This window comes from Sphaeroforma arctica (genome assembly GCF_001186125.1).
Source record: "Sphaeroforma arctica JP610 unplaced genomic scaffold supercont1.12, whole genome shotgun sequence".
Lineage (NCBI taxonomy): Eukaryota > Ichthyosporea > Ichthyophonida > Sphaeroforma > Sphaeroforma arctica.
Window position 1 is genome coordinate 235,431 of NW_014040546.1, and position 22,320 is coordinate 257,750.

General features: G+C 44.8%; 4 protein-coding genes, 1 non-coding gene and 1 pseudogene across 6 annotated transcripts in view; 1 reads left to right on the forward strand and 5 right to left on the reverse strand.

Moving 5' to 3' along the window:
• Window positions 1–3,703, forward strand: part of SARC_00419 (UreF protein) — a 6,190-nt gene extending 2,487 nt beyond the window's left edge. Inside the window, exons 5-8 of the mRNA XM_014305912.1 lie at window positions 265–355; window positions 667–735; window positions 1,551–1,603; window positions 2,397–3,703. Of these exons, the coding sequence (XP_014161387.1) occupies window positions 265–355; window positions 667–735; window positions 1,551–1,603; window positions 2,397–2,546 (363 nt within the window). The 3' untranslated portion in view covers window positions 2,547–3,703. The remainder of the gene's footprint in view (window positions 1–264; window positions 356–666; window positions 736–1,550; window positions 1,604–2,396) is intronic.
• Window positions 3,704–3,915: 212 nt separating this feature from the next.
• SARC_00420 (hypothetical protein) lies at window positions 3,916–5,238 on the reverse strand (the record flags this gene model as incomplete). Its single annotated transcript, XM_014305913.1, has 1 exon — window positions 3,916–5,238. One exon carries the CDS (start codon window positions 5,236–5,238, stop codon window positions 3,916–3,918), a length of 1,323 nt encoding a protein of 440 aa, XP_014161388.1.
• A 980-nt stretch (window positions 5,239–6,218) lies between these two features.
• On the reverse strand, window positions 6,219–6,300 carry SARC_30009 (annotated as a pseudogene). Its single transcript has one exon. The product of its transcript is annotated as a tRNA-OTHER (tRNA).
• A 174-nt stretch (window positions 6,301–6,474) lies between these two features.
• On the reverse strand, window positions 6,475–6,556 carry SARC_30010. Its single transcript has one exon. It is a non-coding gene; the product is annotated as a tRNA-Ser (tRNA).
• A 3,645-nt stretch (window positions 6,557–10,201) lies between these two features.
• On the reverse strand, window positions 10,202–13,171 carry SARC_00421 (hypothetical protein; the record flags this gene model as incomplete). Its single annotated transcript, XM_014305914.1, has 4 exons — window positions 13,101–13,171; window positions 11,949–12,150; window positions 11,566–11,690; window positions 10,202–10,558 (listed from the first exon to the last, which is right to left on the reverse strand). The coding sequence occupies exons 1-4, from the start codon at window positions 13,146–13,148 to the stop codon at window positions 10,202–10,204; spliced, it is 732 nt and encodes a 243-aa protein (XP_014161389.1). The 5' UTR covers window positions 13,149–13,171.
• Window positions 13,172–16,037: 2,866 nt separating this feature from the next.
• Window positions 16,038–21,427, reverse strand: SARC_00422 (hypothetical protein; the record flags this gene model as incomplete). The annotated part of the gene is made up of 6 exons (XM_014305915.1): window positions 21,354–21,427; window positions 19,702–21,142; window positions 18,897–18,991; window positions 17,991–18,151; window positions 16,873–16,974; window positions 16,038–16,157 (listed from the first exon to the last, which is right to left on the reverse strand). The coding sequence occupies exons 1-6, from the start codon at window positions 21,406–21,408 to the stop codon at window positions 16,038–16,040; spliced, it is 1,974 nt and encodes a 657-aa protein (XP_014161390.1). The 5' UTR covers window positions 21,409–21,427.
• Window positions 21,428–22,320: the final 893 nt, after the last annotated feature.

Below are 22,320 nucleotides of genomic sequence, written 5' to 3' on the forward strand. Positions count from 1 at the left end.
ATATATATATATATATATATATATATATATATATATATATATATATATATATATATATGTATATATATATATATATATGTATGTATATATATATATATGTTTTGAGCCCGTCGATCGTTTGTAGCTCATTAGCTGACTCTCGCTAGTCCACGAACGCTCCCAATATCAGAGGGGTTCACTATCCTTACTCACTCGCCTAGTATCGGTAATGATTCAAGTCAAGTATGACTCATCGTGTTTACTTTACGTTTTTTTTGCTGGTAGGCGGAAGGGAGAGCTCGGCGTCGGCACAACGCGCGCAACAAGAACGAACCCAACCAACCCGTCTACTTCCACTTCGCAGTAATCTTTGCAGGTGCGTGTGCGAGGCTTTTATCTCTCTCTGACCATATGTTTGTATATGCAGCGATTGAGTGTCGGGTTTACGCCAGCCCAATGTTCTTGGACTATGCCTTTTCGTTGCACGTTATTAGGAACGTACAGACGGTGCTACTACTTGGACTATGCCGTCTCGTTGTACGTTACTAGGAACGTACAGACTGTGCCACAGTCTGATGGTCACTTGTGAGTGGTCAAACTTTGCTGGGGTGGAGCTGCTTGGTTTGTTTTCGTAGATGCAAATGCCACACAAACACCAACGGCTTCATACCACTCACCACACTACAGCTGTATGTAGAGAGCTCAAGATCCCCGTCGACGACATGTGCGACGCCTTCCTCTTCATCAGTCTTCGCGGTACGTGGGTTGCCATCAAGGGGTAGTCGTTCGAGCGGTAGTCGTTAAAGTGTTAGTCGCCCATGTGCGTATGGCGCTCTCGTCCTGCCCATCGCTTCCCCTTGACACGTTGTGTGTTGTGTGTGTCCAATCGGTTGTGTTTAGTTGGTCCCATGTGTGTCGCTTATTTAGTCGTCAATTTTGGCTGTACCGCCGTAGGTTTGCCTAAAGTCTGTTTGTGTGGACTGTGCTGTGCAGGGACATTGTGTGCATGGTTGGTTGTCTTGGCTATTGATTTCCGCTGCTCACGACATGCTACTGATGGCTATTAAGATTACATGCTACTAGTACCTATGGCTTTTAGATTACATGCTACTGATACCTATGGGGGTAAGATTACATGCTACTATTACCTATGGCTTCTAGATTACATGCCACGGATGCCTATGGGGTTAATATTACATGCTACTAATACCTATGGCTTCTAGATTACATGCTACTGATACCTATGCCTTTGGTTGGTCGCTGGGTTTTAGTAGCACGTTTTCGTCTACTGTTCGCTGTGATATGATATGCAGGACAGCGTATGCGTCCTCAGCTGCAACACCTCCGGGTGAGCCACTGAATTCTTAGACATATAGTATGCACAGGCACCTCGCTTGTAGTGGTGTTGGGAGCACACTCCGCGTGGATGTTATTGTGCTACACAAGCGCTTGCTGCGTTGCGTAGTACTCGGCAATAGGAGACAATGTGTGATGGCGTGATTGGATTTCCACTCTAAGGAGATGATCGTTGCGTGCTCATCGGTAGCCATTTGCCCTTTGCATTCGCACAGGATTGACTGGTGCCGCTGTTCGGCTGGGTCTCATAGGGCCCATCCAGGCGCAGGTGAGTTCTATACAGTGATCTCTACGTAAATGGTATGCATAAATAATGCGCTTGAATGGACGTTGTCGAATAAATAAGCTCATCCAAGTACTTGCGAGCTTTGATTGGTTAGACGCAGGTGAATGGTTGGCTGTTATTGGTGGGGTAGGCGAATGCTTCTATACATTCCTCTTCTGAATGTGCCGTAGTTGTGTGCAATAATTGTGAGCTGCAGATAAACGCAGGTGAATGGTTGGCTGTTTTTGTTGGGGTAGGCTAATGCTTCTGTACACTTCTCTCCTCCGAGTGTGCCGTAGTTGTGTGAAACAATTGTGAGCTGTAGATAGACGCAAGTGAATGGTTGGCTGTGATTGGTGGGGTAGGCTAATGCTTTGAATGTGCCGTAGTTGTGTGACTGTCCCTGGTGTCATGGGCGGTGTCATAGGTGTCAATTAATTGACACTACACCAAGCTCTGGTCCGGACTCTTCGCTCATCAGCACACACACAGTTCTAGCAGCCCTCCTCACACATGCGCACCTTATAAATGGGAGCACTCCACCGCGCATATCCGCTGACCTTGTGTGTATGTATAGTGCCGCTAGAGCCACAGGTATAACCACCGTGGCATAGGAGATTACGTACGCATATATTCCTGTCCATCACACATGTGCATCCTATTGGTAACGTTTATTGTACATATCCTAACTTCTATCCACCACGTCTTGCATGTATCCGTTCGCTTGGTCGCCAAAGTAACTGGCTTGCATGTACTTCGTCTCATACTCTGAATGTTAAACATTACATATTGGCAGCGCCTCCAATTCCAGCTCACGCCTGCGACGAGTGCTATGTCCAGCCACTACATAGCCCAGAGACTGCAGGACAGCGCCTCGACCGATCCCATCTTGGACCTGGTGCATAGCAACCATGACTCACTCTTCTTCAAACTGTTCATCAGCTGAGGGGAGTGAAGGCACCCGCGCACGGGCTTATCTGATTGGTTGTCGAGACATGAGTTATCGCCAGTGGGCCAGTAGATGACCATTGCACTGTCGGTCGGTGTGGCTACATATGGTTCTCCACCGACTGCAGACTTCAGTTTCGTAGTCTACTGGGGGTGGTGTGTAGACTGACACCCTAAACCCAAGCCCTTCCGTGCGGTCCTGATGTAACTCGGATGGCTGGAGTTACATTGGAATGGCCTTGCAATCTGATACTTCACAGCCCACCACTACAAAGCACTACAAAGCGAAATGAGAGAACTTGGGCAAGAAGAGGACCGACTCTAGACCGCATTGATGGGGTCGCTCGAGTGTCAGTGTCGTGTGCTATTTGATACGCGGGTGGCGCTGCAGTCTACCACCGCGTGGTACGAGATATGGTGTGTGGTACCAAGAACCATCCACTGCATCTCATAGACACCACACGGCGCATAGACCTGCGTTATTCCGACTGCTTGTGCGGTGTATAACACACCTCAGCGGGAAGGAATGTCGTACCATTGCGCGTAGTGGAGAGTGACGCGTGTGGTAGGAGTGGACGGGAGACTACGCATCGAATGAGTGGTGTGAGTAGGGGGACTTCATATCCAGCACAGGAAACAGAGCGCACCACAGTAGCTGAAATGCCACATGTGACGTTCATATATGCGGCACAAGATACACATCCCGCGTACTATAGGGCTAGTTCTTGATTAAATATGTCCCCTTGCACGTATGTGGGGCGTGTGGAATAGACACCGGTCGGTTAGCTGTACTTGTATGTAGAAGGATCAAATGTACTGCGAACCGGAGGTTCAATTGGAGGCGTCATATAAACCTGTTTATTGTACCTCTGTACCTCGAGGCTGACATCATTAGAAACGACCAAGAGGGAGTGGGTAAATCTGGTCCCTCCATCCAACAACTGTTTATGTACGAAAGTGCGGCATAGAATGCATTCATAGCTCACTGAATACAAGAAGGATATCACAATGTACAGAAAAAACTTGGAGATGCTTTGGTTCAGTGCTAGCTTAGGTTTATAGAGTCTTATTCCAAAGTATTTAAGTAACTTATTCTATTTATTCCGTCGTGCACTCGGGAGATTGTCCCATATCGGATTGTTGTGGAGATTAATGTAATCTAATAATCAGCAAATTCATTAGTCATTATTCTATATATGCACTGTTGTACACTGTAGTACCACATACTACATGACACTCGAAGGTCTCTGCCTCTGCGGACGTTGCCTCTGTGGACGTTTGAGTATGGGCACCTCAGTATCAGCTTGCAAGGGCTTCATTGTGGCAGCAATCACACTGTGACATACTGGTGCCACCCACTGAATGCGTTATGTAACAGTGCGTCGTCTGCGCTGTTTCCAGGTGTCGTCGTAAAGCGTCTTTACTTCAGGCACTGGCACATCCTTGGATCCTTGCCATGACCACGTGACCCCTGGGACCAAGTCCTCTTCTGATACCAATGAGGGCCCAGATGTAAACTTGAATAAATTCGAGCGCATGTCATACGTCGCTGTGTTGTTGTAAACCTTTGCAGACGCCAGAACCTGCGTTAACCCCTCATTCGTATACTGAGACCACTGACTCATAACAGCTCCCGTGTGGAGCGAGGTATTGTTGCTGAATACGCCACTAAACACAAGGTGTGCTCCAGCACCGATGATGTTAGTAGCCATTACCCCTCCATCGACGTCTGATAGGTTGTCTATAAACTCACCGGACAGGATTGTAGTAGAGCCTGGTCCCAAGTTAAACACCCGCACAGCACCCGCACGCGCGCCTTCGCCCTGGTCGAGTGCTTTGTTGGCCTTAAATGTACTTTGGAAATCAATTGAGCCCACATTCGAGTTGATTGAGATTGCACCTCCTTGGTTGGATACATTGTCCTCGAACCTGGCCTTTTTGCCGGTGATTACGGACCCCTCATTGGTGTCAATATATACCGCACCTCCAGTGCAATGTTTAGACCCGCCCGTATAGAAGGCCGTGTTACCTTTGTATTCACCACCCACGTATAACTCAGCCTTGTCCTCTATATATTGTACGCACAGTACAGCTCCTCCGTGATAAAGCTCGGTTTGGGTGGACTCTATCTTGTTATCCCAGAACATACAACTGTCATCAATCCTCGACTCGCCAGCCAACCCCCCAATATTTCCGATGAAAAATACAGCACCCAAGCGCTTATTCCACATTCCATATGCTCGGATGTCAGATGCTCTGAATGTCACGTACATTTCGCCGCTGTCGCCCTCCCCTCCCGAGGTTCGCAGAGCTGACACAAACTCACCCTCCTTCGATGTAATGTCAAATCCCTGGAATGAAATCGAGATCCTGGAAGGACCTTGAGGACTGAACATACCGTTGCTCTCCGAACTATACGCCCCGATTATTTTTGCTCTGCCTTCATTGTCGCACTCTACACCACGCACATCCAAATCACCACGGAAACGCATCGCAGACGCTATCTCGTGCGTACCTGCGAAGTGGATAACCCCATTATTATCACTCACGGCTTGACTGAAGGAGTCCTGACACTTGCCACCCTGCAGCACAAGCGATGTGCACTCGCATGGGTCACTTACGGCTGAGGTGGAATCGATTAGGTTGAGTACGAGGATGGACAGTGTACCACAAAATGATTTGATTTTCATTATTCTTATCTATAGGAAGCGTGGTGTCACTGGTGTGTGAATTTGTCTACACACTACAAGCGAAATTCTTATAAACAATAAATCCTTGGTGACAAGTACACGAGCTCTTTTTAAAATAGAATACTTAAGCCGCTGAGGATACCATGGGTGCACAGATGTACATGGTTGTGTAAAAACCTTTTTAAAGACATATTATTGAAGAATGCTGGTGGTTTCAGATTTTTAAAAATCTAATTTTACTATTTAGAGGGGGATTTCCTTTTTTATTTTAGAAAGCTATGGCATGTATCTTTTTTAGATTTTACTTTTCAGACTCCCGAGACATAATAAATTTCATTGGTGAAGAATTTTTACGCATTTTTTCATTTTTTTTTTCACTGGCTCTTGTCTGGAGCACTGTATCCCTCGAATCTAGATTTGGGTCTCGAGTCTCGACCCTCGAGGACTCGACGGAGCAGAGTGAAGCAGTAATCACTAATCACTGAAGACTGCAGAGTGCAGACGGCAGACTCAGTAAAGAGTGCAGATTTGCAGGTTGGCGATTGCAGAACTGGCTGAACTGCAGACTGTCACAGTGTCACTGCAGTCGACCGGAAATCAGAAATGAAGAGGCCAGCTAAATTTAAATAGCGCAGACCTTCTCTGAAGTCTGAACTGAGAACTCGCTTGTATTGTAAAGTCTGAAGTCAGAAAACTGAAGGCGACTGGCGAGGAAGCTTGAACAGATGAACAACACTTAAATTATAAATTTTTTATTACCACGAGGGGGTTTCTCCGTTTGCAGGCCCTCCTGGTACAATAATTGGCTATATATAAAATGAACAGCTTTCAGTCTCCACGGCGTCCCAGCCGTTGATATTTTCGATTGTCATATATCATAACCCTCTAAATACACAAGATATGGATATATAAGTACATATATTATTGCTACTACATATTAGAGGAAGATATCAATACATAGGAACGAGAGAAATAAACATTTGGCGCACAAGGACTCGAACATTGAAGGTGGGACACCATATGATTTCTAATTATACCCTTTATCCGCTCAGACATGCGCCGTGTTTTAATACCAGCCGTTGATTTTTTCGAATGTGAAATAGTATAGCGCTCTAAATTAAAAACAAGAGAGGGTTATGGATATATATATATAAATACATATATTATTAATACTAGTATTCTACTAGTAGAGGGAGGTATTTTAAAAAAGATACAGAGCATGAGAGAAAAATATTCTTGGCGCACAAGGACTCGAACCTTGGAGGTGGGACACCATATGATTTCTAATCATACCCTTTAACCGCTCAGGCATGCGCCATGTTTCAATGCCTTCGTATTTTAAGTATAGATTATAAAACTCATGACGGATATTGTTGCATGCAAATTGTCGGCGAAGTATTCTGGCAAAGTATTCGATTCAGGCGGAGCGATGCCTGACGAGTCTGAGAGCCATGTATTTACATATTCCACTGATCAATGTTTGTGAGTGAGTACAATCCTCAAATGCTAATGACAATGTTGCGTATGCACAGATAATTATTCGGAATGCCTGAAACTACACACACCACGTCTTTACTGCGGTGGTGGAAAGCATGCTACTTGTCATCTTGATATTAATAAGACACTTTTACCCGACTCATTTCTAGAGATGGATCTCTGCATGCGCGAGCTTGCATTATGTTTCAGAGTGTTTGCAAAGAACCTGATCTCTCCCTGACTGCGCACGCATACCCAGTGCGGGTGCCCAGGTGTGCTGTGGCATCAGTTCCGTACTATTGCAACACGATACCAATGGACAGCACCCAGTATACTATTTACTGGAATCAGGTGTCGCGCCAGACTACCACCGCCAGTGGTAACTACTGTCGATACATCTGTGGGAATCAAAAGGACTGATCACCATCGCACGCTGGGATGAGTAGTGGTGGTTTCACCAGGCATACTCAGATGCGGCGAAAGAATGCGACAGCATGGCTTCGTTAAGATAGACTGTGCAATGGTTTACGACGACTAAACAAAGCCAGGCCACGCTTGATATCTGCAGAATGTAGTGCACACGAGAAGTCGCTTTTGTGAGAGTTACCAAACACGTAAATAAATCACAGCTAAGAAAATCGTCGTTCTTTGGCGTTTGTGTTGTTTATTCATTAGCTTCCTGCGGGAATAAACTATTCTAAATTTGGTAAATTGTCGTGGGCTGTCCTTGGCTCTTAATATTACTCAGACACGACTTGGTAGTGCCTCGGTGTACATTCAGAGCCTCGAACGTGTTACGTGTAGCTGGGCACGCCCTGAATGCATTCATGCCCGGCAACCGTGGACATTCGACTAACCTCACGCATGTCGTACCATGGCGGTGAACGACCGGGCCGTGTAGCTATTGTCACTCGGTGATAAGTACGCGTGCAACACACTAGCTAATTGCACACAATAGTACTAACACCGGATGTAGCTGCGCTCACAGGCCGACGCAAAGTGGACAATGTCGGCTTCTAACTTTCATATATGTCGAGCAATGAGCAGCTTTGTTGTGGCGATTTCGGACAGACACCTCTCGTGGGACAAAGCCCAAGCGTGAGTGTGTTCGTAAGTGATTGCGTGCGTGCACACGTGTATCTACGCGCGCATGTCTCTGAACGTCAGAGTGATCGTAAATAAGTGTATGTGTTTATGTAGGTGTGTACGTGTACACATAATGCATGTGTATATGTATGATAAATTAGTGTAAGTGTATGTGTATACGAGTAATAGTAATAGTATTGAGTATGTGTATACGTGTACGTCATTGGGTGTATGTGGCTACACCATCTCATCCATTCCCTGAGCCACTTCAAAGGCCACCCGGGTACACCCTCAACACTGCTGATAGGTAGATACCTACACAACACATGAAGCCTCCTTTCTGCCCTGTACCAATAGTGGCTTGCGCTCCAGCAATCCATGCGGCCTACGTACCTACACAAGTATCGTTCTTGCACGAGTACATAGATTGCCTCTCAAGTTCGTAAATGCAATACAGATGCGTGTATCTATCTATGCAGCGACTGAGATATGCTGATCTAAATGTGCTGCCTATGTAGCGACTGAGCTACGCTGATTTAAGCGTGCTACTATGTAAGCTACCTATGCAGCGTCTAGGATACGCTGATCTAAGCGTACTACTAGATAAGCTACATTTGCAGCGACTGAGTTACGCTGATTAAAGCGTGCTACTAGGTAAGCTACCTATGTAGTGACCGAGCTACGCTATTTGAGCGTGCTACTAGGTAAGCTACATATGCAAGTTAAGCTACCTATGCAGCGACTGAGCTCCGCTGATCAAAGCGTGCTACTAGGTAAGCTACTTATGCAGCGACTAAGATACGCTGATATAAGCGTACTACTACTTAAGCTACATATACAGCGACTGAGCAGCGCTGATTAAAGCGTGCTACTAGTAAAGCTACCTATGCAGCGACTGAGCTACACTGATTTAAACGTGCACAAGGTAAGCTACATTTGCAGGACTGAGCTACGCTGATTAAAGCGTGCTATCAGGTAAGCTACCTATGCAGGGATTGAGCTACGCTGATTTAAGCGTGCTACTAGGTAAGCTACCTATGCATCGACTGAGTTACGCTGATTAAAGCGTGCTACTAGGCAAGCGCCACTCCTCGGACAAATCCCAAGTGGGGTATGATGATAAGTCCTATCTCCAACAGCCCGCACGGACAATTCTGTAACGCCCCTCCCAGCCTTCCAGCACAACCAATAGGCTAGCTAGTCCTGCAGGTGTACCCCGGGTGCACCCAGTTGTACAGGATAGTGTACATTTGTCCTAAAAGTGAAAAGCATGCGCTGCAGTGATCCAGGCTACGCACAGGACGGGCAAGGTAGAGAGACAAACCCTGGAAACTCTGCCGGTAAGACCTGTACATTCAAACTCGCACTACGGTTGGGTATCAGAGTCATCACCAGACAGACACCAGGCGTCTCCGCATAGCACCTTCAAGGGGTGAAGCATATCGCCTCCAAGGGGAGAAGTTGTACACCCACAACTACTGGGCATGCAGCCCATCCCACACCCAGCAGCCGTCCACATAGGCCACAGCGTCTATCTACCTCAGCTGGCCATGACTGGGATCGAACTGTACCGAACATCCATAAGTACACCAAGAGGCTGTCCTCCGCAAAATATGAGCGATCAACGTCATGGCGTCTCTGCATAGCACCTTCAAGGCATGCAGTAGTACACCCACAACTACCGTGTATGCTGCCCATCCCAAACCCAGCAGCCGCCCACGTACTAAGTGTTGGGCCTTTCCAGGGTCTATCTCTATGCCTTCCTTCTGTAGGTACTACCTATCACAGGAAAGGTGCCTTGCCCACTATCACTCACGGCATGGACAGCCGAGTCTATCTCAGCTGGCTATGGCGGGTACTGAACGGAGCCGAAAGTCCATATTTGTTGCACGGGCGTTCCTCTGCAGTGTATGAATGTATTGGCCCCTCAGTTCAGAGTAGTTGAGTGCTGTCTGCTGATATAAATCCAGAGCAGCGATACAATCCGCACTATCACATACCCAGCAACGCACTTGTAGGCAATCAAAGTCCTTTTGGGTCAGTTTCAGTCCAGTCTTGCAACAACCGGGACCTTCCACGCACCACCTGACACTCCAGAGCAGTCTGTGCGCGGAAAAGGTGGTTGCCAGTTGCCCTCTTTATCTCGAGAGATGTGTTTGTGTATATATATATACACACACACACACATATATATGTATATATATGCGTGTACATATATATGTGTGGTTGTGTGGTTGCGCACGAATCTACGAATCGAATGCGTGAGCGATCATGTTCAACACCCATTTCTATTGGGAAGGCACTGAACTCGCCCATGTAGGCGTCCCCACACCCATCTCCATACACCCACTCTCACCACAAAGACAAGTGCACATGCACACACTCTTCTCCTAACACCTGTCTACTGTGCCTGGCAATCCCGTTGCTGTTGGTGGCCGATCCCTCCGCCGTGCTGGTTCATATAACTACCAAAGGAATCACCATCACCCATAGGGCCCATCATCTCACTCGACGGCACACTGGTCAGAGACGCTCGCCCGCGGTACATATGCATGGCATCTCCTAAGTTCACCTGTCGCGTGCCGTGTGAGGGGGTGTGGTTATCCATTGTTGGGCGCGAGTTGTACTGTCCGGAAAGTTCGGAACCTCCGTCTGAGTCCTCCATTTCTTGCAACTCGAACTCGCCTGGGTGCACCTCTTCGTCATCGCGTGGGGCCGGTAGGTCTGGCCTTGGCGGCAGCAGACCCTCCAGCATGGCCTATAATGTATGAGGAAGGGAAAGGATGTTATATACATATATATGATGAGGAAAGAAAAGGTTGTTATAAATATATATATATATATATAGATACTTGGGTTGTAGGAGGTTCAAAGTTAAAATATACAGAATAAACAGTAAAATTTTATACTTTGTGTCTTAGGAGTGTAGCGTACTCTGCCTATTTGAGAGCGAAGAAGGTAAACATGTCATCACAACATCTAAGTACAGATGGGGTGCTGTGTGTATCTCTATGAAGAGGAATGGCTGAGGGAGAATGTGACAACGATTGCAGATATGTATTATGAGCGTATGGTATTGAATGCAGACCAACACAGAGAATCTGAATGTATGTGTATGTATGTGTATGTATGTGTATATGTTATATATGTATGAGTATGGGTATGGGTTCGAGTTTAAGTATGAGTATGAGTACGAGTATGAGTATGAGTATGAGTATAAGTATAAGTACGAGTACGAGTATGCTATGTGTATGCAAGTGCTCAGTCCAGAACTCCTGACCCCAATATCTGCATGCATATCCTGTGCATGTCATGTATATCTTACAATGGACAAGATGACTACATATGAATAACACAGCCCACCACAGGCAATGCGTCTGACCATAGTCACGTACAGACACACTACACACTACCATGCATACAATACGTTACATTACAGACAGGTATGAGACCACATTCACGTACACGTACAAAAACACTACACACTACCATGCATAACAATACGTTACATTGCAGACAGGTATGAGACCACAGTCACGCACACTACCATGCATAACAATACGTTACATTGCAGACAGGTATGAGACCACAGTCACGTACACGCACACTACACATTACACACCACCATGCATAACAATACGCTACATTACAGACGGGTATGAGATTACAGTCACGTACGCGTACACGCACACTACACACCACCATGCATTACAATACGATACATTGTAGAGAGCCATTCAACCGTTAGTCTAGTCACACACGTACCATACTGGCCTCGTCCGCAAAGTTGTCTGGCGGAAACATAACAGTGAACTCAACAATCAATCGCCCATGCTTGCCAGGGCTCCCCCTGATTGGCATACCCAGTCCAGGTATACACCTTCGATGGCCTAAAAATAAAATGGTAGCAACGGGTTAGCAACGAGTACGCTATATGCGACTGGTCAGCGAATCGAGGGAGGATTGACTTCGATTGCGGTTAGCGGTACGGTTAGAATTGAGGTGATTTATGTATATACAACAAAGACAAGTTACTGATGAACACACACACACACACACACACATATATATATAGATGTATACATAAACGTACATGAATGTATACACTGCAGTAAAATACCGCCCACGTACAGCCATTCATTCCGTACCTTCCGTTGTGACTTGCCCAGGCGCACACGTGACGGCAAGTTTCTTGTTGTTGACAAAGGTGATGTAGCGTGTAAACCCACACAGCGCTTCCACTAGCATAATCTCTAACGTGGTGCACAGATCATCGCCCTTCCGCCTGAACCGGAGATTCTCTCGCTCTTGTAACACCACCACTATATCAGCCTCGGGTCGCCCTGCAGCCTGCGAAGGAGACGTGTGTGTGAGCTTAGTATAGCGAGACAACGTGTGTGTGTGAGCTTGGTATAGCGAGATAATGTGTGTGTGAGCTTGGTATAGCGAGATAATGTGAGTGTGCGAGCTTGGTATAGCGAGATAATGTGTGTGTGAGAGCTTGGTATAGCGAGATAATGTGTGTGTGGGCTTGGCATAGTAGGATTATGGGTGTGTGTGAGCTTGGTATAGCGAGAGAATGTGTGTGTGAGCTTGGTATAGTGAGAAAACTGTGTGTGTGTGTGTGGTTGTGTCCGTACCTCCCATGTATATGCCCCACAGACGCGCTAGTAAAGCGACGATTACATTTCTTCAACTAGACGGTTGGTTGTGAACAGATGTATAGGAATACCTTATTAGACACCCCAGGCCGGTGATATGATGGGCTGGGATTGAGAGTACATGCACACGTGTATGCTTGTAGCTACACCACTGAATTCACTGCATGCTTCATGTTCCTACATTCAATGCTGATGCAGCGCATGTGCACACTTGAGAATGGGTTGGAACTGGCTGCAAGCAACGGCACGTGATAGTGATGTGTCATTCATTGTTGTTCTTGAAACCACGAGTATTGTCCCATTAGTGTAAGTGCTATTGACCTAACAGGCACATGTACTTTATCTTCTGAGAATGTGCTCTGACTACATAGGAAGGGGTCAAAGACATACATGATACCTTGATTACATCACGCACACGTTTGAGTAAAGACAGACAGCACGTGCACATAAAGACATGTACATACATAGACATAGACAAAGACCACACACACACACACACACACATATATATATAAAGATATATGTATATGCAAGATATACACGAAGGTATAGTACAGAATACACGGTCAGATTCTGATCATCCACGTGGATGTGTATGTGGCACGTTTTGGTTGTGTGCAATGGTGTGTATACACATACTTGTTGGTCGCCTTGGGCCTCCAGTGTTATCCTATCACCATCTTTCATTCCCGGTTCAACAGAGATTGAGAGTATATTCCGTTCTGTGCACGGAACCAATACGATCAAAGCAATGAGATGTGAATAGTTGCCGGTGGCGAAAAAAAATAATGCTATTGTAAACCCTAAACACCGTTAACCAGATCAGAAAGCAGCAGAATAAGATCTGAGAGCAACATAACCAACCAATATACCCAGATTTGAAACCAACATAGCCAGATCAGAAAGCAGCAGAATAAGATCTGAGAGCAACATAACCAACCAATATACCCAGATTTGAAACCAACATAGCCAGATCAGAAACCAATATAACCAAATCTGACACAAACGCAACAAGATCTGATACCAAAACAACAAGATCTGACACCAACATAATCAGATCTAAAACCAACATTACCAGATCTGATACCCATAACCAGATCTTAAACTAACATAGCCAAATCTGAAACAGGCATAAGCAGATCTGAAACCGTAACTAGATCAGAAACCAACGTAACCATATCTGATACCAACATAATCAGATCTGAAACCAATATTACCAGATCTGATATCCCAAATCAGATTTCAAACCAACATAAGCAGATTTGAAAGTAGCATAGGCAGATCTGAAACTAACGTAACCAGATCTGACACCAACATAACCAGATCTGAAAGCAACAGGGCCAGATCTGAAAGCAACATAAATAGATCTGAAAGCAGCATAACCAGATCTGATACCAACGTAACCAGATCTGACATTAACATAACCAGATCTGAAAGCAACATAAATAGATCTGAAAGCAGCATAACCAGATCTGACACCAACATGAACAGATTTGACCAACATAACCAGATCTGAAAGCAACATAAATAGATCTGAAAGCAGCATAACCAGATCTGATACCAACATAAACAGATTTAACCAACATAACCAGATCTGAAAGCAACATAAATAGATCTGAAAGCAGCATAACCAGATCTGATACCAACGTATCCAGATCTGACACCAACATAAACAGATTTGACCAACATAACCAGATCTGAAACCAACATAACCAGATCTGAAACCAACAGGACCAGATCTGGAAGCAACATAAATATATCTGAAACCAGCACAACTAGATCTGATATCAACGTAATCAGATATGACACCAACATAACCAGATCTGAAAGCAGCATAACTAGCTCAGATACCAACGTAACACCAACATAAACAGATTTGACCAACATAACCAGATCTGATACCAACGTAACCAAATCTGAAACCAACGTAACCAGATGTCATACCAGCATAACCAGATCTGAAACCAACATAACCAGATCTGATACCAACATAACCAGTTCTGAAAGCAACATAACAAGACCTGAAACCAACATAACCAGATCTGAAAGCAACATAGATATATCTAAAACCAGCACAACTAGATCTGATACCAACGTAACCAGATGTCATACCAGCATAACCAGATCTGAAACCAAATCTGATACCAACATAACCAGATCTGAAAGCAACATAAACCAGATCTGAAAGCAACATAACCAGATCTGAAAGCAACAGGACCAGATCTGAAATCAGCATAACTAGATCTGATACCAACGTAACCAGATCTGACACCAACATAAACAGATTTGACCAACATAACCAGATCTGATACTAACATAACCAGATCTGAAAGCAACATAACCAGATCTGAAAGTAACATTACCAGATCTGAAACCAGCATAACCAGATCTGACCAACATAACCAGATCTGATACCAACATAACCCGATCTGAAAGCAGCATAACCAGATCTGAAAGCAACAGGACCAGATCTGAAAGCAACATAAATATATCTGAAGCCAGCACAACTAGATCTGATACCAACGTAACCAGATATGACACCAACATAACCAGATCTGAAACCAACGTAACCAGATCTGACACCAACATAACCAGATCTGAAACCAACGTAACCAGATGTGATATCAACATTACCAGATCTGAAAGCAACGATACCAGATCTGAAACCAGCACAACTAGATCGGATACCAACGTAACCAGATATGACACCAACATAAACAGATCTGACACCAACATAACCAGATCTGAAACCAACGTAACCAGATCTGACACCAACATAACCAGATCTGAAACCAACGTAACCAGATCTGATACCAACATTACCAGATCTGAAAGCAACATAAATATATCTAAAACCAGCACAACTAGATCTGAAACCAACGTAACCAGATCTGACACCAACATAACCAGATCTGAAACCTACGTAACCAGATCTGACACCAACATAACCAGATCTGAAACCAACGTAACCAGATCTGATACCAACATAACCAGATCTGAAACCTACAAAACCAGATCTGAAGTCAACATTACCAGATCTGAAGCCAACATTACCAGATCTGAAACCAGCATAACCAGATCTGAGTCCAGCGTAACAAAATCTAAAGCAACACCAACATTACCAGATCTGAAACCAGCATAACCAGATCTGAGACCAGCGTAACCAGATCTAAAGCAACACCAACATAAACAGATCTGAAACCAACACCACTAGATCTGGAACGGACACAACCAAATCTGAAAACAATATATGCCATGCGAGAATAATAAAAACATCTCCAACTCAGATAGTGAACTATTACACTTAACAAAGTGGAGGTGTAACAAGGTAAACTTAATAGGTAACTAGCCGTATGTACCAGTGCATACGCTCTTGCTATGACTTAGCCGACAATCCGTGAGAACATCGCACACGCTATTCATACATAGCTAGTACTTGTAGCCATTGCATGAGGAACCAACGCCCATCGCTGCCGACAAACCAACCCAGCATAAACATAAGCCAGTAGCACTATGTTGCAATGCATTATAATGACAGCCAGGTAGCTCTGGCTTGATTGTGCACACCAACACACTCTAATCACGTGCGCATCCATTCGTACCTGTAACTAATTTCTTTCCTGAACACGCTTGGCAACACATATCCTTTTGGATCACAAACCCATTGCCCTGGCATTGTTTACATGTCTGACTCATCTGTGGACGGCGAATGGGAAGGAGTTTCAAGATTACAAAAATAGAAATGGAAAATAAAATTAGGATTCAGGAAAGTTGAAGCCAATATTTTAATCACAAAGCTATTTCCCTGGCATCCCTTACACGTCTGATTTATCCGTGGATGCCAAGCGATATTGGTGAGGTTATAGAAGTTCCAGAGTTTTAAAGTGTAAGGGGTTTGCGTTTTTAGTTCAGACATAGCCTCCTAACAAAAAAAGAAATGGTTGAGAGAGAGCGAGAGGACATCGTGAATCCCACAACTTACGGAATGATCTACACCCTGTGATTCACAGGGTTCAATATGTATGGGCTTATAGTTAAAAAAATTACGATAAGGCAACCATTTAAAAGCATATTCACGTTTTCAGGCCGTCGCCTATTACAAGCCCTGGCTACGGAGCCGAGTCCATGTAACGTATGCTGATGTACTGATTCGAAAGCGTGTCCACGCTATACGCATTGAAGCCCCCCCCCCCCCACCCACATATATATATATATATTATCATTGGTCTGATTCGAACTTGTCTACATACAAATTGACATATTATTTGAGCAAAAAATAGCCTCAAATGAAATCTATAAGCAAACTCGACCACAAACAGCTATAAACCAGGCTATTGTCAAGCATAACTACAGCAAAACCTAGTCCACATTTAGACTGGACTACATACAATTTGACACCCCGATTACATACAAATTGAAACCTTGACGGGGCAATTTGAGTCCTAATTTCCAGCAATCCCTTGCCCGTGCATGCATTACACGACACCAACGCTCCTTGACCGCCACCATTCCCCTATATACCACATGTGTGGTTGAAGTTTGAGAAAAAACAAGGTTTATTGTGTTAGTACAGAAATAAAACCCTGATTAGAAAACCGCTCGAATATAGTGTTAGAAGAATGGGAACACCAGGGTTTACAATGTAATAATAGCACTAGGAATATTCTTTGCTGCATACTTGTAATTGCGTGACAACCTATATCCACAACACGTTTAAACAGAGGAAATACATAACAGTCAAGGTACTTATATATCGCACATGCGAGGTAGCCCCATGCCTGCTGCGCTTAATGCGTTTGAACGCACGAAGGTCCGTTGTGCTGGATAGCGTACTGCGAGGTTTATTCATTTAGTGCACGCCTTGAAAATACACTAACGCTTTCGCAACATGCTGTAACAGTCGGCAATTGCAACAGCATCGGATGTGAGTAAATGGGAGTGTCTCTCGGGCACCAGATAACTATGTTCTGTTTTCCTGCGCTATACCCTGTTCTATCTGAGCCAGGATTGCTGCAGTCGCCTGGCAACCCCTTGCTATAAGTAATCGGTATCGTGCATCGATAGTCCACATGCACACACGCACACAAACATATATATATGCATACATACTTACATCCAGGTACATATATAAATATCCTACATACATACATGGATACATATTTTTATATAGATAGATTTAGACATACTCGTACATTACATATAGATACATAGATACACACACACACATATATATATATGTATATGCGTACATATACGTATATATTGCCTCGGGCACTGGAAATTAACGAGTTGTGCCGTAGTCAGAGGTGCAATAAGAGGTCACGTAACGCCACTTGCATGTATATCCGCATGGCGCATTGTATGTGCTTTCGTTGGCCTACGTGGGTGCTAGCTCTCTCGCACACAGCACACCAGACACTCTAAGCTAAAGGCACCAACATAAACACATGTGTACGTATATGTACATACACATCCGCGTATGTATGTGTATGTGTGTGTGACAATACATCAGAACACAAGCCTACATACCGCGCATGCTTTGCAGGCTACAGAGCGTTGTATGGCTATCTTGTTGACTGCGCCTGTATACAGTGCTTCTAGCGTAACTCTGTGCACGTGGTGCACTATGCGACTGTTGCGACGATTGGCTCTGCTGGTGGGCGGCACGAAGCCTTCGATGATGTCTATGTCTGCAACGGTGCAGAATAAAAGCTATTTTTAGAACCGTTACTCATAGAAGGGATATTTTTTAGAACGGTTATTCATAAGAGGTATATTTTTTGAACGGTTGTATTTAGGCATGACCCTCTGGATAGACTCTCTCCTAAATTTACGATTTGTCGTAGAGAGAAATTTGATTTCCGTCCCAGACCCTAGTCCAGAGGGCCAGGTTTTAGGTGCAGGTTTTAGGTGCGGTATGTACTGCGCAAGTACATTGTTACGCGTACACAGGGTCTAGCCACTACAAGTTGCGTGGAATGCCGTGGTTAGTAACAGCCGGTACTGTGCTGGGCAGGACTGAACGTGTTACGGAGATAGGCGGAACACACAGGCAGAAACAGATAACCGACATCGCAACAAGCAAGCACCCAACAACACCAAAGGTTGTCGCAGAAGGACATTGCGTCCGTGCTGGGCGTGTAAGTGATGTGTGTGTATGGGATAGTGTGCACTGCTTGAGGCGGGTGTCTTATAACCTCACTCTCTACACCCGCAGGTGGACAGGTGTGGCCCGACACACACACCTACACGTCTCCTGGTGCACCCAATCCTCTGGACACAAGCCTACACATTGACGCACCCATGTTCACATACACACTTGTACAGGTCTATGGATATCCCACATGATCGCATGCCCACAAAGGTATAAGCACATGTGGTTAGAACCCTAAACCCTAATCTTCATATGGGATGTGAGCGCAGCAGACAACGTACTTGGTCCAAATATCTCACTGAACATTTTCCGCGCGTATGCCTGCTTAGCAGCAGGAGTCCGTTCGGTACTTGCTTTGTCGGTCACAATACCCGTCCTAGGGGGCAGGGAGAGTCAGGTAAGTTATAAATAGAGCACACGAACTTACCTATTGCGCTGTGTAGGTAGGGGGTGTGTAACGGATATTTTTATCGGGGTGGAAAACGAACTCGCCGTATGCATGTGTTGTAGGGACGGCAGCGCACGCCCAGCAACAAACTTTTGAACTGTCATATATGACACACTATGACACAGGCATGAAGCTACTGAACAGGGAAGCAATACATCACAAATTGAACGCAACTGACACGAGATAACACTTGGAGTTTACAATAAAACTCATGAGCAGGCATACGTGTGGATGAGAGCATGATTGGGATTGGCTATTTAAACGATTGATACGTGTCAATGTGAGGGGGTTTCAACTATGTATTACACTTATGCAGAGTTTCTAAAGAGGAATTCACACTCACACACAAGCACAAAAACACACACACAGATATATATATATATATATATGATACATATATACATACACACACACACACACAGATATATATATATATATATATGATACATATATACATACACACACACACACACACATATATATATATATAGGATACATATATGTACATATACATACATACATATACATATATATATGTATATATATGCATCATATACATACATACAGACATAAAAAATATGTACATATATATGATATATAAATATATATACAAATACATGTCAGCTAGTTGTCCGTACCTGTCGTACTCTGCTCGTTTGACTGGGTCTTCCAACACTTGAAACGCCGCACTCAGCCGCAGAAACATTTGTGCACCCACTGGGTTGCGGTCAGGATGGAACTCTTTGGCCTTCATCCTGTACGCCTTCTTAATAGTAGCAAAGTCGGCGTCTAGTGCTACCCCCAGGATGTCATAGTACTCCTTGCCCGTGGGGCCGTCTATCCGTATATCAGCCGGGCCGGGGCGACTGTTGTTGCTGAGACTCTCCCCTCTGCTTTGTGGGTCGTGTGTGTGATCATTTGGCTGTAGTTGTTGTTGATGTTGTTGTACATTCGGTTGGTTGCTATTGTTCTGCATGCTCGGTTGACTACTACCACTACCCGCCTGGAGGCTCTGCTGTGTATGGAAGCTCGGCGGGTGTGGCCCCTGGGTCTGACCTTGGGTCTGGTTGCTATGTGGGCTGTTATGATGAGTCTGGTTGAGGAGTCTCTGAGCCTGCTGGTTACCTTGCTGCTGCCGTAGCTGTGCTTGCAGCCGCTGCTGTTCAATCTCAAACGTCTGTTGGCTCTGGTGTTGCTGTTCTTGTAGCTTCTGCATCTGTAGTTGCTGTAAGTGTCGCTGTTGCTGCACACGCAGGGTCTCCCGTTCTACCGCACACGCTCCCATACTGTTATCTGAGCTCGCGTTGTCGTCCGCTAACAAGCCCTTACTGTTGGTGCCGGGAAGTCCTCTCCGTGCCATGATAGGTGATTTGTCTGTAGAATGCGGGCTTTTCCCCGTACGGCCACTCTTCATCTTCAATGAATTGCCACCAGTGCCGGTGTTTGTATTGGTGTTGGTGTGTGTGTTTGTGCTAGTATTACTGCTAGCATGCCTATGTTGTTGTTGCTGCTGGTGTTGCTGTGCGTTCAACCACTCTGAACTCTGCATCAGGGATAAGTAAGTATTTCCTGAGCCCATCTCCATACTCTGATTGTTAATACTATTCGTATTGCTGTTGATGCCAGGACTACCTCCTCCCTGTAAAGCATTGAACCCGTCCACACTTGCCTGTAGATTGTGTTGGTGCCCACTTACGCTTCTGCTTGAAAGCGCATTCATATTCAGCGTCCCACTGCTATTATCCGAGGCCATGCCCATGTGCACGCTATCGTGACTGTTAGAGTGCTCACCCCCGAGACTGTTGCCTTGGTTACTATGCCCACGCTGTCTACCCAGGGGCAAGTGTGAATCACTACTCATAGGCACGGTTGTAGTGTGTCGCTCGAGGTCTTTGAGGATCTGATTGTTGATGTCGTCCGCACTTGCACTGTCCATGCTCTGAGTGAACTTGTATAATGCAAACGACGGTTGGTTGTTATGGTTACCGCGTGGGCCTGGGTGACTGTTCTGCCGGTGTGTGGTGAACAAGTGTGCTGCGTTCAGGCCCGGGGGTTGTTGGTCGTCGTTGGAACTCATAGCTGTAGTGGGGGGTGGGTGTAACACAGTGCTCAGTGTCCAGACAACCGATTAAAACATGCCCCACATTGCAGAGAAGTACATGTACGATACGCTGATATGTTCTACCCCAATGTATAATCGATAGCTGTATACACACACACAGAATCTCCAGGCCATATGCACACACGCGCGTGTGTTGTTACATCCAACGTTATGAACTTAGCAACCTGCCTGCACTCACACCTGTCGCCGTCCACAACATCACAGACGCGACGTAAAATATCATTGAAGAACTTCTCCCGAAGTTTTTCGAACGACCCTTTGTTGCTGTATTAATAATCACTAAATACGACAATTTGTACTTTTTTTCTAGACATTCATTGACTAGCCTTCTAAAACATTATACGGCTGTGCCCGGGTGCTCGGGAGGCCCTATTTACATAGTTGGCTCTATAGTATACGGGTGATTAAACTTATTGTTTTTTTTCTTCATATATTTATATGATGTAGTGTAGAAACATATTGTCGTATTGTCGTACTACTGCGTTGTCCAACTATCGTATTCAAGCATCCTGTTTTAAATGCGACAGCCGTCAGACGGTCATCAGCTTCACACCTCGAGATCAAAAATCGAATCGGTGATAAAAAAATCACAAAGAACAACATTTCTATGCCTTCTATGGCACTCAATGCTCCATTTTTATTGCTACATATTTATATACAGCTCAGGTGACGAGTATGTACACATTGCATTTTCAAAAGTGAATGTATTGACGTAAAGAATTTCAAGATGAACATCCTTTCTTTTAAAACTACATATAAAAACACGTAGCCTTCTCGCTTGTCTTCTTGCGATGGACAAAACATCAGGGCAAAGTCGACGGACCACAAGTGATACAAGTTTAAAAAAAAGAGACATTGTATTAAAAATAAGTCAACATGACTGACATATATAAAAGTATGTATTTTAAAATATATATACCGCGACGTATTTTCTTTCGTTCAACGACCTACTCGGCTACGCTTTTCAAATGCTACCTATCTATATATATTTGTTAACCTCACCTCTTGTATATCATTCCAAACAGCAAGAGTGTTCATCGCTATTTCCTGAAAGCACACACAAACACACGGGTATACGCACACACACACAGGTGTAAACACACACACACACACACACACACAAAGACTATATATA